Genomic DNA, 18,475 nt, shown 5'->3' with positions numbered 1-18,475 from the left:
TCTAGTATTACATATTATTTAGAACAAAGAGCTTACCTAAGTTTACAGATCTTTTCCCATACCCTTGGGGCAATAAGTATTAGTGGGACATTAATTTAGTTATTGAACTGTGGGCCGTTTTTATCATGGTCACTTACCAGAGTTTGACACACAGCCATTAGTATGAATATAGACAAATATAGAAACATGATGTACATCTGCATATCTTTACTCTTGACAGTATAGTATTTTAATTTCTGTTAGGTTCTTTGTACTTGGCTAACTTGGGATAGGGATCAATCCAAGTATACTTTAACTCAGAGTATCTAAATTTTCTCTCTTTTTCTCCTTTTCCTAACTGATGCATTGGTGGATTTATTATGAACTATATGCAGTTCTTTGCCTCAGTTTTATTTCCTGCTCTCTGTCTCTGTTACCTTCAAAGGTAATTAGCATTTTATAAATCTGAAATAAAGGGTTAGGCTAATGTTTCATAGTTGATGAGTTAAGGTTTCTGCTCCCCAATGGTGATATAGTAAATTGATTTCTTGGTGAGAATGTGGCATTTCCTTCCTTTTGAGGTAAAGAAGCAGCAGAGAGTACGTATTCAAAGTTGTTTCAGTTCATTTGGAGCTTGCTTTTCTTTTGAACAGTCAAAGTTTTTTCTTGAAATACTTGCTGCTTTTATTAAAATGCTTAGTGAAGTAGTTTATTCCCAACTGATCTCGCTAATTGTGCTTTGCCTTTTTGTGAGTTTGAGTAGAATAATACCCAGGAGAAACAAGGAATGTTGAAAATGTGGTTTTATGACTGGATCATTTAGAGCTAAAATAGATATAGAATTTAACAAAATTGAAGCAGTATTCATCTAAAATGTTTTAATGTATTCTTCTGATTTCAGAGTGATCATTTAGGATCAGGAAGTCATTTCAGTAAGTATAAAAGTATAGATTATCATTACAGTTCACCCAGTTTAAGCAAAAAAGAATGTTTTTTCTGACTATATATGATACTCCTGCTGCAAAACTTCATCAACTACTTGTATCTTATACCTCAGCATGGCGCAGGGAAGAGGTTAAAATGACTCCTGTAGTCTCTTAGCAGAAAATCTGCTAATCACTAAGGCTCTGATTTTCCTTAGGACCTAAATTTTTAAATTGTGTGCTGTACAAATTACCAGATTTGCATATTGATTGTTAAGACATTTAACTTATGATATTTGGGACTTGCTCTTTATTGAAAGAGATGTAAACATAGTTTTCTGATTTGGAAAAATCTTTGGATATAACCTCATGCAGGTAAGCATTTTAGAATTTAGATGTTCCATAAATATTTCTTTATTATTTTAAGACTTTACATAATTAATCTTCACTGTGTTTATTCTCCAACTTTAAAGTTTCTCTATAAAATCTAATTTTTTGCTTCCTATCGAATATTAAATTATTCCTTAGCTAAGTACAGTTGTAATATTTATCCTATAAATTGCAAATGATATCATTTTTATTTTGACTATTAACATACATATTTTATAATAATCATTTAACTTATTTAGCCTAACAGTTTTACATAATTCTAAAAACCAACTTCATATCTACTCAAAAGAATATACATACTTTCCTTATATATATAGAAAAATAAGTTAAAATATGGCCATTTTAGAACAGGGTAATTTTATTTTGTAACTCATGCTTCTTTTTTATTTGAATAATAAAGGAGATAATAACACCAAATTAATGCTTAGCCTTCTTTGGTATGGATATTTAAGGTATCCTTTATTTGGATTTATTTAGGGAAAGAAGATATGCTTCTTAAACAAGGTCAGATGTACATGACAGAATCACAGGTAATGTTTTATTTAAAAAAATATTTATAAAAATATTTGTGCCTTTTTAAAAGGAGGAAAGCAGCATTGTTTATTTATCATCTATATATACATTGAATTAAGTTTTCATTATCAAAGAAAAATTGGTCTTGTGGTCTTGAGTTTAGTAAAAGCAGATACGCTGTTTAGTGCCGTCTAGAGTATTTTTGGTGACAGTGACTTAAAAGATTTGAATTACAATTTCATTGTCTTTGATATTAGGCCTCTATTCTTTAACAGCAGTTGGCCAACTCTTCGTAATTGCCCATTTACAGGGGAGACAGGTATGAATAATTCAAAAGGCATTCATTTTGACTTTGAGATGTATTGTTCCTGGAATTCAAATGTGTATTCTATATTTGGGAAATTTACCTGAAAATAATGGAGAAGGAAATGGCAATCCACTCCAGTATTCTTGCCTGGAAAATCCCATGGACAGAGGATCCTGGTAGGCTACAGTCCATGGGGTGGCAGATAGTCGGACATGACTGAGCGACTTCACTTCACTTCACCTCAAAATAAAGCTTCCAAGAGGGAGTGTTGTCTGATTCTATTGCTTAGCTGCTCTTCACTTTTAGTTTCCAGTGGATACAAGGTTTGCCTTCCTAGTACCCTCTATGAACTGCAGAACTGATAAATATTTGGACTTTTAAAGGTTTTATATATATACCTTCATCATCCGTGGGCAGAGTGAATTAGCCTATATGATGTCTAGGGTCCCTCTAAGTTGGAAACTTCTAAGATTCTAAGTTGAGAGAATGGATGTCAATTAACTGAATAATATTTAAGAAGATAAGATAAATATTTGATTGTAGTAAAATAAGTATGAGAATTGTGAAGCTGTGTAAGTAATTTGTTGGTGAATTATAGTAGTCTTAGTCCAAAGATAATTGGTAAGTCGAAAGCAGACTGAGGCTGAGAAATTATTCCATGTTGTTAATTTTCTTCTTTGGGTTTCCCAGGTGGCTCAGTAGTAAAGAATCCACCTGCCAATGCAGGAGACATGTTTTTGATCCCTGGGTTGGGAAGATCCCCCAGAGGAGGAAATGGCAACCCACTCTAGTATTTTTTGCCCGGAGAATCTCATAGACAGAAGAGCCTGGCAGGCCATCGTCCATAAAATTGCAAAGAATCAGACACGACTGAGCGACTAGGCACAGCATGGTTTTCTTCTTCATCAATGGGAAGGCAGTGTTAATTGAAGTGAACAACAGTAAAACCTGCCTATTAAAATAGTAGGACATACTCATAGCACATGGCTTTTATCAGTATTTTAAAAGAGCCCTTACTGTAATAGGGTGGATAGGGAAAAATAGAAATAGTTAAATTTAATATTTCATGATTATATGTTCTGTGTTCTGGTACTTATGATATATTTCAGTGAGAACTTAAATTATACTTCTTTTTGTCAGCATTTAATAGAAGAAACAAGATGTTGATTCAATTTTGTAGTAAGAGTGTATGGTAAATTCTAATTTATCATTCTGTTTGAAAGAAGAAAACATGTTTATATTTTGTGAATTGATTAATATCATTCTCTTGATTCTTATAATAGCTAGGTTTATTTTGGTATTATTTTTATAATTTAAACATTACACTGATGTTAGCATTGAGGGAACTCAGAGGTCAATATATGTTATTAGATAATAATATATCATTCTATAAAATTATTTGCAGATTTAAAATTGCAAAACCCTTGTTTTTACTCAAGGGTTCTGATGACTTTCTTCAGAATTTGAAGTTCTAAGCAGATTATGTGCCATAAGACATAGAAATAGTAAATGGATTTTGATCAGTTGACATTCATCGGTAGATATTATAAAAAGAGAAAGAGAAAAAAGTCCCCAGAGGCCACAACTGTTTCCTTCTTTGGTCTGCCAGAAATACACGTAAAGTGAACAGGCTTTCCAAATGTCACTGCATCAAGGAAATCATGCCTAGAACTGTTTTTCTTACCTCAAAAATCAGTACTACTATGTTTTTCTAATATACTAGTCTGGAAACCCTTTGGCTACTGATGATGTGGCAACTTTATAAGTTTGGTAAATAAGTGTCTTCTTTAGGCTTTTGGGATTGATATTTTATTGTGTTACTATTATTTTTGCAGTGTACTTCCACAGGCATGCCAGTCCATATGCAAAGCCGATCTATGTTAAGACCACTGGAGCTAGCCTTACCTAACCAAGCCTCATATTCGGAAAACGAAATTTTAAAGAAAGAATTAGAAGCGATGAGAACTTTCTGTGATTCAGCAAAACAGGACAGACTCAAACTCCAAAATGAACTGGCTCATAAGGTGGCGGAGTGCAGAGCCTTAGCGCTGGAGTGTGAGAGGGTGAAAGAGGACTCAGACGAGCAGGTAAAGCAGCTGGAAGATGCCTTGAAAGACGTGCAGAAGAGAATGTATGAGTCGGAAGGTAAAGTGAAACAAATGCAGACACATTTTCTTGCCTTGAAAGAGCACCTGACAAGTGATGCAGCTACTGGGAACCACAGACTGATGGAGGAACTGAAGGAGCAGTTGAAAGACATGAAAGTGAAATATGAAGGTGCGTCTGCAGAAGTGGGGAAGTTGAGAAACCAAATCAAACAAAATGAAATGTTAGTTGAAGAGTTTAAGAGAGATGAGGGCAAGCTGATGGAAGAGAATAAGCGACTGCAGAAGGAGTTGAGCATGTGTGAACTGGAGCGAGAGAAGAGAGGAAGGAAGCTCACTGAGATGGAAGGCCAGTTAAAGGACTTGTCAGCCAAGCTGGCCCTTTCTGTTCCAGCAGAGAAATTTGAAAACATGAAGAGCTTGTTATCAAATGAAGTAAACGAGAAGGCAAAAAAATTAATAGATGTGGAAAGAGAGTATGAAAGATCACTTAATGAAGTTAGACCATTAAAGAGAGAACTTGAGAATTTGAAGGCCAAACTGGCTCAGCACGTCAAACCAGAGGAACATGAGCAGCTCAAGAGCAGATTAGAGCAAAAGTCAGGAGAACTTGGGAAGAGGATCACTGAGTTAACATCAAAAAATCAGACGTTACAAAAGGAAATCGAAAAGGTCTGCCTGGATAATAAGCTCCTTACGCAACAAGTACATAACTTAACAACTGAAATGAAAAATCATTATGTCCCTTTAAAAGTAAGTGAAGAAATGAAAAAGTCACATGATGTAATTGTTGATGATTTGAATAAAAAGCTTTCAGATGTGACACACAAATATACAGAAAAGAAGTTGGAAATGGAGAAGTTGCTTATGGAAAATGCCAGTTTAAGTAAGAATGTCAGCCGCCTGGAAACTGTGTTCATACCTCCTGAGAGACACGAAAAAGAGATGATGGCTCTGAAATCCAATATCACTGAACTTAAGAAGCAGCTGTCTGAACTGAATAAAAAATGTGGTGAAGACCAAGAGAAAATATATTCACTCATGTCTGAAAACAATGATTTGAAAAAGACCATGAGTCATCAGTATGTGCCAGTGAAAACCCATGAAGAGATCAAAACTGCCTTGAGTAGCACATTGGATAAAACCAATAGAGAATTAGTAGATGTGAAGAAGAAGTGTGAAGATATAAATCAAGAATTTGTGAAAATAAAAGATGAGAATGAAATATTAAAAAGAAATCTGGAGAATACTCAGAACCAAGTAAAAGCTGAGTACATCAGCCTAAGAGAGCATGAAGAAAAGATGAGTGGCATAAGGAAGAGCATGAAGAAGGTCCAGGACAACAGCGCTGAAATACTGGCTAACTACAAAAAAGGCCAGGAGGAGATTGTAACCCTGCATGCTGAGATCGCAGCCCAGAAAAGAGAACTCGACACGATACAGGAATGCATCAAGCTAAAATATGCTCCGATCATCAGCTTGGAAGAATGTGAGAGAAAATTTAAAGCCACTGAAAAAGAACTTAAAGAACAATTATCCCAGCAGACACAGAAGTATCATACCAGCGAAGAAGAGGCCAAGAAGTGCAAGCAAGAGAATGACAAGTTAAAGAAGGAGATCCTCACTCTTCAGAAGGATCTAAAGGATAAGAGTGTTCTCGTTGAGAATTCTCATGAAACAGAAAGAGCATTAAGCAGAAAAACAGAAGAGCTGAACAGACAGTTAAAAGACCTGTTGCAGAAATACACAGAGGCAAAGAAGGAGAAAGAGAAGCTTGTGGAGGAAAATGCCAAGCAGACTTCTGAGATCCTTGCAGCACAAACTCTTTTGCAGAAGCAGCATGTTCCGCTGGAACAGGTTGAGTCCCTGAAAAAATCTCTTAGTGGTACAATCGAGACACTCAGGGAGGAACTGAAGACTAAGCAGAGATGTTACGAGAAAGAGCAGCAGACAGTGACCCAACTGCGGCAGGTGCTGGAGAATCAGAAGAACTCCTCTGTGCCCCTGGCTGAGCATTTGCAGGTTAAGGAAGCATTTGAGAAAGAAGTTGGAATCATAAAAGCTAGCTTGAGAGAAAAGGAAGAAGAAAGCCAAAACAAAACCGAAGAGGTCTCCAAACTCCAGTCTGAGATTCAGAATACTAAACAAGCGCTAAAAAAATTAGAGACTAGGGAGGTGGTTGATTTGTCGAAATATAAAGCAACGAAAAGCGATTTGGAGACACAGATTTCCAACTTAAACGAAAAATTGGCCAATCTGAATAGGAAGTATGAGGAAGTATGTGAGGAGGTTTTGCATGCCAAAAAGAAGGAACTGTCTGCTAAAGATGAGAAGGAATTGCTCCATTTCAGCATTGAGCAAGAAATCAAAGATCAGCAGGAACGATGTGACAAATCCTTAACAACCATCACAGAGCTACAGAGAAGGATACAGGAATCTGCCAAACAAATCGAAGCAAAAGATAATAAGGTAATGATAACACTTTAGGGAAGCATGGCTTGGTGTTGGCAACCCCAGGGCAGAACTGCCAGGGTACATACGATAGGACTGTTTACTGTAGCACTCCACAAGACAGGTTTACCAAAGCATCGACAAAGTGATCATTAAATGCCTCCTTTTTAGTGTGACTGTGAATATGCCGAAAACAAAAACAAAACAGAGTTGAGAAAAAGGTAAAGTTACACAAACAGAAATCAAAAGCAGTTTTCCTTTTGTTTTCTCATCTGGTTCAGGCAAGAACTGTGGAAAGATAGGGAGACTCAAGATTCGCTTGCCTCAAAAATGAATAATCAAAACCTAGGGGTTTTTAGGGCACTTAAAGAATGGGAAAGGAAAAATATTAAACTGTGTTTCTGGGCTGCAAGAAGCAGAAGACACTGCAGAGCCTCCCAGAATTTGAAGACTCCCAGAATCTTGAAACTCACTCATACCAGTAAATTGAGCCCTCCAACTCACTGTACATTTTATCTTCCTTTAGACAGAATGTCTTTGCCCCTCCTTTCTACCTGCTCAAATTCTCTACATTTCTTAATGCCCACATCTTCACTTAACTCTCCTTCCTAAAGCCTTCACTGGCCGATCTAGCCTACAGTAAACAGTTCCTCTTCCAAAATGTATGTTGTGTTTTGACATCCATTTACAGGCCTTCCCTGGTGACTCAGAGGTTAAAGCATCTGCCTGCAATGCGGGAGACCCAGGTTCAATCCCTGGGTCAGAAAGATCCCCTGGAGAAGGAAATGGCAACCCACTCCAGTATTCTTGCCTGGAGAATCCCATGGAGGGAGGAGCCTAGTAGGCTACAGTCCACGGGGTTGCAAAAAGTTGGACATGACTGAACTACTTCACTTTCACAGCATATATATTACCATGTCAGAATGATATGGGTGGTCTTCCCAGCCAGTTTTTAAGAGCAGAGTCATAACTTATCTTTCCTTCTTACTGTTCATTCTCATTGTACAATTTACAGAACAGGTGCTCAATAACATTTTCAAAACTGGTAGTTGAATAAAGTATGTATTAGGAAGATGAGAAATCAGGGAGATTGAATGCAGTTTTATTTTACCCATTCAAATAATTATTAAATGCCTTCTACCTTCCAGGGGCTATGTTTAGTGCTGGGAATGCAGTGACACAGCCCAGCTTCAGCCCAGTGGAGTGGTGCAAGTGCTGACCTTCTGGCATGTCTGCTCACATGACCTAGAACTTTAGTGCTCACACCTTGTTTGGAAATCAGTTATGGATATAATATGAAATTATGATAACAAGTTATTAATTTCCCACTTACAGTTGTTGCCACTTAGTAAGCACATACTACATACCAGGGAGCTTCCCAGGTGGCACTAGTGGTAAAGAACTTGCCTGCCAATGCAGGAGACATAAGAGACACAGGTTCGATCCCTGGATCGGTAAGATCCCCTGGAGGAGGGCTTGGCAACCCACTGCAGTATTCTTGGAGAATCCCATGGACAGAGGAGCCTGGTGGGATACTGTTCATAGGGTCGGACACGACTGAAGTGACTTAGCACGCACACCCACATACCAAACATATATTAGGATTTTACTTGATTTCCTTAACTATGAAAGATTCTCCCTGTACTGGGAGAAAATCATATACTGCACATACTGTTGAAACAGTCTTGGCAGTATTCCTTCCTCAGTTTTCTGGTATGTAAAGGTGAATTTTGTGTCTCAGAGAATGAGCTCTGTGTAAAGATGTTCCTTACAGGTGAATATGTGACTAATGCGTGTTTCTCCCACAACCCTTTTTCTTTTTTCGTAAGATAACTGAACTGCTCAGTGATGTGGAGAGATTAAAACAGGCCCTCAATGGCCTTTCCCAGCTCACCTATGGGAGTGGGAGTCCCAGCAAGAGGCAGAGTCAGCTGATTGACGGCCTGCAGCAGCAGGTCCGGTCCCTGCAGCAGCAGCTGGCGGTGAGTACCTGGGACCTGCAGGGCTTCATGCTGATATGTGCAGGGTCACCTTTGCTTGTTTGTAAAATCTTATTTAGAAATCAGATTAATTTGTGGCTGTGTTCAGATCCAAGAATGTAATCATTTTTGCTAGAAATTATTTATACTATGATATGATATCATTTTTGTGTGCTTATTATGTACCAGGCACTATACTAAGCATTTTATGTGCTTGATCTTTAAAGTTGATCTTCTTCACAGTCCTACAAGGTTTTATTTAGCCCCCCATTTAATTCTTAAGGAAACAAAGACGAAAATATGCCTGGGATCATACAGCTAGGATTTAATCCTGGGACTTACTCCAAATCTGATAGCTTTCCAACTGTTGCAGACTCTAAAATTTTGGTCCACTTCTTTCCTGATAGCTCAATTGGTAAAGAATCTGCCTGCAATGCAGGAGACCCCTGTTTGATTCTTGGGTCAGGAAGATCCCCTGGAGAAGGGATAGGCGTGCCCACTCCAGTATTCTTGGGCTTTCCTTGTGGCTCAGCTGGTAAAGAATCTGCCTGCAATGTGGGAGACCTGGATTTGATCCTTGGGGTAGGAAGATTTCCTGGAGAAGGGAAAGGCTACCCACTCCAGTATTCTGACCTGGAGAATTGCATGGATGGTATAGTCCATGGGGTCACAAAGAGTCGGACACGACTGAGTGACTTTCACTTTCACTTTAAAGCAAGCTTCCCAGGTGGCACAATGGTAAAGAACCTGCCTGCCAATGCGGGAGATGCAGAAGACCGTGGTTTCATCCCTGGGTCAGGGAGATCCCCTGGAGTAGGAAATGGCAACCTACTCTAGTATTCTTGCCTGGAAAATGCCATGGACAGAGGTGCCTGGCGGGCTACAGTTCATGGAATCACAAAAGTTAGACACAACAGAGCACGCTTTTTTAAATAATCTTTTATCCTTATGAATAAAGGTAGGCATTCCTATGGTTTTTATACATTATATCCTTATATATATTAAAAGGCAATATGTGTGTGTGTGTATATATATGTATACATTCATAAATACCTTTGTGGATATGTATCTCCTTTATATATTAAAAGAAAACATCTGGATTAAGAAGGTGAAGTTGGGAGCTCAGTTCTAAGCCCTGCCACTTAAAAGAGAGTGACATGATACATTTCCCTTAATCCTTGGCTTCCTCATCCTTAGAATAGGATAATATGAACTGATTGCTTGCTTGTTTCCTTTTTTTAGTTGAATGAGCTGTGAGGCTAAGTAAAATTTAGCCCAATCAAATGTAAATTGTTGGGTGCTGTTTTTCTAATCTATAGGAATTTGTTGTGAGTTGTTTTTGAATAGAAGAAAGTTATTTTTTAAAGTGTTCATTTTATAACACTCTTGGCCTACAGATTAATGATGACATATTGCTAATTTGGATCTTACCAAAAGGATGTGGTGGATTTTTCAGTATTTGGAAATATTTGTTTATTGTTTATTATGTTCATGACACTGTGCTAAGCACTGTCAGGGATAAAGAGAGTATACAGTCCCTGTCCCCAAGGGTTCTGGGTAGTTAGGCAAAATACATATCCATAAAAAGTAAAATAGTGGGACAAAAATATCAAATATAGAATTGAGTATATGGTCCCGGGATCTAAGTGATATGAATTGCCAGGAAGGAAAGCTTACTGATGTGGTAGGAGCCAGTTTGAAAGAGGGAGGGAGTACCTGGGCTGAACTTGCATATGGATGGTGTTTTGGTAGGTGAAAGGAAGACAGAGCCTCCCGCAGGCAGAGGAAACGGTGTGAAGCAAGGCCTGGAAATGAAATCAAGTGGCGTGCGTGCCTCAGGGTAGTAAAAGGGTGCTGGGCTGGCTGGTCCTGGGAGCTGTGATTGAGGCCCAGTTGTGGAGGCTGTTGAGAATCAAGCTGATGAGTTCCAGTTCCCTCTTACAGATATGAGATATTAGATATCAGATAATGAGGTGTCACCCAAGATTTTTGAGTGAAAAGTGATGTGAGACAGAGTTACCTGAGTCTCAGTAGCATGAAAGGGAATAAAGTCCAGAGACAGGTGATGAGATGGGAAGTTTTTGCAGTAATCTAAAGCATACGTTGATAAGTGTCTGGATAATTTCATGGCATTAGATGTGATCTAAGGCAATAATTTCATATTACCTAGGATGAGCGGCATTGCTTTCACTGTGAATGTTCCCATACTTTCTTTAGAAAAGTTTATACTATTGTTTTGCTATGGAATTTTGCATCTGGTGGGTCCAAGGTGGTTTGTTATTGCAATATAGCAGGAGCGCTTTAATAATACTACTGTTTAGAAGCATCAGGCCTGAGGGCAGCATTGTTACAGGCCTCCATGTGTTTGAAAACTGAATGCTGATAGTCTGACCTCCCCATCTTTCCCACTTGTAGGATGCCGACAGACAGCACCAAGAAGTAATTGCAATTTATCGGACACACCTTCTTAGTGCTGCGCAGGTAAAGTAGAACTCCTCCTTTGGATAGGATATCATTTTAGAGAAAATAATTCTTTATTTTCCAGTAAATTTATGTGAAAGTCATTGATGTTTAACGTAGTTGTACCCCCATATGCTTATTTTAAAATAATTGTTTCTTTTAATCATGGGTTGCATGTCTCCCAGAGAAATTTACAAAGCTGTGTGGCAACACAGCATCTTAAATTTAGTGTTGTCTCCATCTGCTTGTCACTCATTTTGTAGACAGTTTGGCAACATGTGATGGCGGCACACATTACTAGTATCGCTAGCTGGAGATAATGCCTTGACATCCACACATGGCTGTTGCTGAAAGAGGAGAGCAGGAAGAACTTCGCTGTTTCTTGGTAGCTCAGAAGTGTTTCTTTGAAATGTAGAGAATACCAAAAAAGTGACAAGTGTGCACAGAATCGTAATAATATAAGAAAACAGAGGTTCTGTTAGAATATCAGCAGTATTTATTTATTGAGCCTTAATCTCAGTGAAGCGTAAGACCACAGATTGCTTTCTTGAGGGGTGTAATGAGAAAACTATTTAAAAAATCACACCAAGAAATATGTTTAACATATGAAGTGTTTTATACTTAATACTCTGTAGAAACATGATCAGCATCTCCAAAATTCTCAGGATAGATTTTTTGGGAAGACAGTTGAGACAATGTTAGAATAGCAATAAGCAGGTGAGATGTAATAGAAATTGTTTAGGATTTGAAGTGTCCACACTGAAAAAAAAAAAAAAGATCATTTTTAGAAAAAGAACTAGGTAAAATAAAAAGGAAGAGATTTTTACAGTATCAATTTCTTAAAAAGGCCTGCCTTTTCTGTAGGAGATAAAGGGGAAACCAATGGAAAAGGATGAATAATATGGTAGTCTCTTTGGCTGCTTTCTTTTGAGTAGATAGAAGATAAGCTGGGGTTTGAAAGTTGTTATTATTGTAATTATTAGAGAAGACTGTTGACGGGCAGCAGGATGGGGAGTTCTTTGGAGGGAAAATAGTAGAAAAGTATAGAAGCTCTGTGTGAGTGAGGGTGAACTTGCTTGGCTCTGATACTGGCCAAGGCGGGGAGCAGCATATTGAAAGACAGCAAAGCTAACAAGCCTATCAACTTTTTATCATGTATGCTTCTGAGATTCGAAATTATTTTCTACTGACTCCTAATGAAACATAACAAAAGCAATTGGCATATGAAATAGTCTTGCCTTCTGGCATCATAAAGTTAACTAAGAAATTCAGTTTAGTCAACTATGGCTAATGTTTCGAATTTAAACATCCCGCTGTTATAGAAACAGATTTTGGAAGCTAAACTTTTTATATTAGTAGGAAGTGTCATGCTGAAATGCATTCAAGTACTCAAGCAAAGGAAAAGGGAAGGAGGGTGGGTGTTGTAAGCCCACCATATTGACTTGCATTTAGTCAACCTCTTGCCATCATTTTAACTTTAAAGTGTCTCTTTGTAAATATAAGCGGATAACATTCATGTTGAAAGACCTCAACATAACTAGTAAAAGGGGAAATAAAGAAGGAGGTGCCATTTTTCACTGCTGGGATTGGCAAATATTAAAGAAAAGGATAATCTGTAGCACTGTTCAGAACATTGTGGGAAATGGACACTTATACCCTGTTGGTAGGAGTGTAGCTTGTCATTATCTCTGTAGAGGGAGATTTTGTAGTACTTAGCAAAATTTAAAAATTGAGCCTGCTCTTTTGACCCAGCAGTTTCTTCTCTAGGAACCTGCGTGAAAGATTGGAAACTCCATAAATGTCTATTTTTGAGAGAATGAATAAAGAAATTATCATACATACACACAATGGGATATTATACAATGATTTAAAATAATTAAGGCAGGAAATTCTAGTGGTTAAGACTCTGGCTTTCACTTCCATGGATCCAGGTTTGATCCCTACTTGGGGAACTAGGATCCTACAAGCCATGTGGTGTGTCCAATAAATAAATGAATAAAAATAAGCAATAACCTGGAAAAGATTTCTGTGACATTAGGTGGAAAGGCAAATTGCAAAACAATATATATGATCCTATTTATGTAAAAAATATAAATATAGGAATTTTCATTAATTACTTTTCTGATAAAAAAAAACTTGGCAGAAGCCAAAGAAACTTTTCCTTGTAGTAGTTTACTTTGCTCATCTGTAACTTATGCTGCCTCTATCATCTGAGCCATTAGTAAAAAGAGAAGTTTGTCTTTTTACTTTTTACTTCTTTTTCTAGAAGGAAGTTTGTCCATCTGTTCTCTGATACTAGACAGTTAGAGGCACTGGTGTGTACTACTTTTACGTTGATTGTCCTTCTTTCCACGATAGAACTCTACTCTGCTTTCCAATAAAATGTTGAGAATGTCACCACGATGGTGAGGATTTAGCATTTGGTGAATCACAACCAATAAAGTCCTGTTACAAAGCCCCGTGTCTTAAGAATCTGTGTGTGAACGGAGATAACATAAAATACTTCTCCCCTCTCCCCTTTCTCCCCAGGGTCACATGGATGAGGACGTGCAGGCCGCCTTACTGCAGATCATACAGATGCGGCAGGGGCTCGTGTGCTAGCGGGCACCCACCCCCCACGGTGGCTCTTCTGCTAGTGCTGAGCATTCTGCGTGCAACCTCATGGCCTTTCTGGGCCTTGCTGTGCTAGTATAATTAAAATAAAGTGTATTTTGATCCATCAGTAGGTTTTTAATTTAGACAGCTATGTTACTGAGTTCTTCAGTATCAGTTCAAATCTTACATTCTGTGTATGTTAATTTTACAATTAGGCAAACAACATTAACACTTTGCCTTGGATTGTTTTAACTGATTGAGTACCCAGTAAAACCTGAGCCAACTGAGTGGGTCCATTTGAAAAGGGGTTAGGTGGAAATAATTAAAGGTTTCTCCCAGAGAAATTAATTGGGTTGGGAGCCACTTTTAAGTGGCTCAAAAGATCTTTCAGGTCTTCAGTCAAGCCATGAGATCTCATGAAGTTTCAAGGAACACATGGTAACTTGGCCAAGTTCCATTTTTATTCAAGTAACTTAATGAGTGCCTTTGACTTCTTTGGGAGGTGCACGTTTTTTTTCTTTTTACACTAGTAACATTTATGCCTTTTAAAGTAAATTTCATTTCACAGATGGTTTGCAGTGCTAAATTACATTTAGGTTAAGAACAGGCAAGGGTGGAATATATCAGGAATTCATAATAAAATTGCCTCATAATCTCCATAATGGTATCTTAATTTTCACTTGTGGTGACTTTTCTTGCCAGAGTATGTAGGAAACTATGATTAATGGTATACTAGATTTTTCAAAGTGTCAAAAGTTTTAGACATTTTTTTTTAGTAATTACTCTGACATTTGCTACTATAGTAACCAAGCACTTATTATAGATGCATCCTCCAAATGTTTTGTACTTATTTATAGGAAAATTGCACTAATGAGATTAATAATGTAAAAGGCAGTTTTCTTGCAAAATTAGCATTAGAGAATGGATTTTAGAGGACAGATCTTTAAGGATTTAGACAAAAGTGCAGGAACATAGTAAACTGTAAGAATATAGATAGCAAGAAAATAATGCAATTGGACATGTTTATAGTAAATATTATAACCAACCATTTTTATTATTTCTGTCTCCTTAAGGAAAGATTATTTGTTTTGTTATTTTGTTAATATTTTATTTACAATTCAGATTGAAAATTACTAATTTGACTATTAGCAAATAAACTACACAAATGAATCATTTCAACCAAGTTTTTTTTTAATTGCAAAATGTGCCTTATCAATAATCTTTGAGCATCCTGAACCAGGTTTTTGATCCCATTTTTGCGAATTACAAGGACAAAGGACCATCAGAATAACTTATCTCACCAAAGAATAAACTATCCTAGTTCTTCAATATAGAAGCAACAATGAAAAGTCAGAAATGGATTTATTTTTAATTCTTTAGTTAAGTATATGTAGTTTACATAAGCAATATTTAGATTCTTTAAATTTTATATTTAATGTTGTCCTTCAGCATGAGTTCTATTTCATGAGTTTTAAGTCACCTATTGAAGCTCTAGAGTAGAGAAGTTCTTAACTGAATAATTTTCAGTGTTATACTTTCCTTATTAGGAATGGTAAGGGAACCCCTGTATGGGTTTATTTATGTTTTATTTTGTCTTCAGCCATCAAAAAACATTTTTCTGTGGAATATTGTTTTGAACATCCTTGCAAGAGATTTACAAGGTGATCAAGTCCATTTGCTATTTTTGGAGAATTCTGGGTAGGGAATGATGGGGTGTAAAGTACAGATCAGTTTAGTTCATTCACTCAGTCGTGTCCGACTCTTTGCGACCCCATGAACTGCAGCATGCCAGGCCCCCCTGTCTATCACCAGCTCCCGGAGTCCACCCAAACCCATGTTCATCGAATGACACCTATTTTCAGTTAGCTATGTAGAATGCAATACCAAGTAACCTCCTTGAATTAATCTCATTTTCTCATTCACTCACCTTTGGATGTCAAATGCAGAGCTTGTACAAGCCTTAACAAATGAAACATATACAATGTGTGATGCTGGTCGCTTTGCTGTTCTGTATTCAGAAAGACTGTGAAGTCTGAACTTAGGCCAAGAGGAAGATCAGTTGTCTAAGATACGAGTGCTCTCTGAAAGAATCACTGAATCCCTTCATTGAAAGCTTTATTACTGTTTGTTGCTTGTTTTTTTTCTTTAAATCACTTCTACTTCATCAGAAAAGCTCATTCCTTTTAACAAAGGGTTAGTATTATAAAGAACCTTTAAAATAAAATAGTAATGCAATGAACATCTTAAAATTTAATAATGCTAGTGCTTTTAAACTAAGCACTAGCTCAGTTTCAGTTCAGTTGCTCATTCATGTCCGACTCTTTGCGACCCCATGGACTACAGCACACCAGGCTTCCCTGTCCATCACCAGCTCCTGGAACCTACTCAAACTCATGTCCATCGCATCGGCCTTCTCTTCCTGCCTTCAGTCTATCTCAGCATCAGGGTCTTTTCCAATCAATCAACTCTTCGCATGAGGTGGCCAAAGTACTGGAGTTTCAGCTTCAGCATCAGTCCTTCCAATGAACACCCAGGACTGATCTCCTTTAGGATGGACTGGTTGGGTCTCCTTACAAGGGACTCTCTAGAGTCTTCTCCAACACCACAGTTCAAAAGCATCAATGCTTTGGTGCTTAGCTTTCCTTATAGTCCAACTCTCACATCCACTCATGACTACTGGAAAAACTATAGCTTTGATTAAACAGACCTTTGTTGGTAATGTCTCTGCTTTTTAATATGCTGTTTACGTTGGTCATAGCTTTTCTTCCAAGGAGCAAGCATCTTCTAATTTCATAGCTGCAGTCACCATCCACAGTGATTTTGGAGCCCCCCAAAATAAAGTCTGTCACTGTTTCCATTGTTTTCCCATCTATTTGCCATGAAGTGATGGAACCAGATGCCATAATCTTAGTTTACCGAATGTTGTTTTAAGCCAACTTTTTCATTCTTCTCTTTCAGTTTCATCAAGAGGCTCTTTAGTTCTTCTTTGCTTTCTGCCATAAGGGTGGTGTCATCTGCATATCTGAGGTTATTGATATTTCTCCCAGCAATCTTGATTCCAGCTTGTGCTTCATCCAGCCTGGCATGTCACATGATGTACTCTGCATATAAGTTAAATAAGCAGGATGACAATATACAGCCTTGATGTACTCCTTCCCCAATTTGGAACCAGTCTGTTGTTCCATGTCCAGTTATAACTGTTGCATCTTGACCTGCATACAGGTTTCTCAGGAGGCAGGTCAGGTGGTGTGGCATTCCCATCTCTTGAAGAATTTTCCACAGTTTGTGATCCACACAGTCAAAGGCTTTGGCGTAGTCAATAAAGCAAAAGTAGATGTTTTTCTGGAACTCACTTGCTTATTTGATGATCCAGCAGATGTGGCAATTTGATCTCTGGTTCCTCTGCCTTTTTTAAATCCAGCTTGAACATCTGGAAGTTCACGATTCACATATTGTTGAAGCCTGGCTTGGAGAATTTTGAGCATTACTTTGCTAGCGTGTGAGATGAGTGCAGTTGTGCAGTAGTTTGCACATTCTTTGGCATTGCCTTTCTTTGGGATTGGAGTGAAAACTGTGGCCTTTTCTAGTCCTGTGGCCACTGCTGAGGTTTCCAGATTTGCTGGCATATTGAATGAAGCACTTTTACAGCATCAAACACTAGCTACACCTGTGCTGTTCTAAAATTTCAGATGTGTGTGTCTGTGTGCTCAGTCGTGTCCTACTCTTTGTGACCCCATGAATTGCAGTCCCCCACGCTCCTCTGTCCATGGGAGTTTTCAAGGGAAGATTACTGGAGTAGGTTGCCATTTCCTACTCCAGGGGATCTTCCCTACTGAAGGATTGAACCTGGGCCTCTTGCATCTTCTGAATTTGCAGGTGGATTCTTTACCACTAGCGCCACCTGGGAATTAAACTTAATCTTTCTTATAGCTTGTTTTTTATTTAAACCTTTCCTCTTGTCCCTAACCAATATTATACAGTTTAATTTTTTATGTAATTCTAAATGCATTGGCTCACTGGTGCTTTAAAAAGCTTGCAGCTTTAGAACATGAGCACTTTTTTTGCCTGCAGTGTTAACCACCTTCCTTCTAACAAAGACCTGAATATTGGTCTCATACACGAGCTTCTTACCTGCAGAGAACATGGCTCATGTTTTCAGTTTGCTTGTTTCAAAGAAGAAAAGGGAAGAGTTTCAGATTAATTTTTGGTGTCCATGATGACTAGATACATCAGTGCCTGCTTACACTAATGCCAAGTGGGTAATATTGACAGTAGTGATTACAAACTTCTTTTGACATCCGCTTCCCCATGGTGGAAGAAAACTGTTTCTTTCAGTCTCTTTATCTTCCTCGTCACTGGATTCTACAACCTTGTGGTGATCCTTTTCATCCTACAAGTTCTATGTATCAAAGTAAAGGCACCAAAATAAGGATTGAAAGAGAATTGCCTGTGATAATTGTGCAAATTATGGTTGCACATGTATGGCGGGGGAAGAAGAACCTGGACCTTGCTCCTGGCTGCTGAATGTTGTGAATAAATTTCAGAGAGGAAAAACAATTACTGTGAGTAATTTTCAGAAAAAGAAAAAAAGCAAACGGCACCAGAAGATATATCATGCACAAAATGCTAAATAGATGTTTCAGCTCCCGCTTCATTCAGTGTTGTTCCCAACTAAACTGGATTTAAGACTTTGTTGTTGGAAATAGAATTCTTTCTTATGTTTTGGGCTTGAGTATTTGAAACAAGAGTGTCTATACTAGCCTCCCCAGGTAC

General features: G+C 37.9%; 1 protein-coding gene across 2 annotated transcripts in view; it reads left to right on the top strand.

Annotated features, from left to right (window-relative positions):
• UACA (uveal autoantigen with coiled-coil domains and ankyrin repeats) overlaps window positions 1-13,829 on the top strand; it is an 83,828-nt gene extending 69,999 nt beyond the window's left edge. For both annotated transcript variants that reach the window (XM_043470936.1, XM_043470937.1), the window contains exons 14-19: window positions 881-911; window positions 1,770-1,822; window positions 3,948-6,686; window positions 8,498-8,650; window positions 11,063-11,128; window positions 13,637-13,829. In XM_043470936.1, the coding sequence (XP_043326871.1) occupies window positions 881-911; window positions 1,770-1,822; window positions 3,948-6,686; window positions 8,498-8,650; window positions 11,063-11,128; window positions 13,637-13,708 (3,114 nt within the window). In that variant the 3' untranslated portion in view covers window positions 13,709-13,829. The remainder of the gene's footprint in view (window positions 1-880; window positions 912-1,769; window positions 1,823-3,947; window positions 6,687-8,497; window positions 8,651-11,062; window positions 11,129-13,636) is intronic.
• The last annotated feature ends 4,646 nt before the right edge of the window (window positions 13,830-18,475 follow it).

This window comes from Cervus canadensis, chromosome 6 (assembly GCF_019320065.1).
Source record: "Cervus canadensis isolate Bull #8, Minnesota chromosome 6, ASM1932006v1, whole genome shotgun sequence".
Lineage (NCBI taxonomy): Eukaryota > Metazoa > Chordata > Mammalia > Artiodactyla > Cervidae > Cervus > Cervus canadensis.
This window is presented reverse-complemented; position numbering and strand designations above follow the sequence as displayed.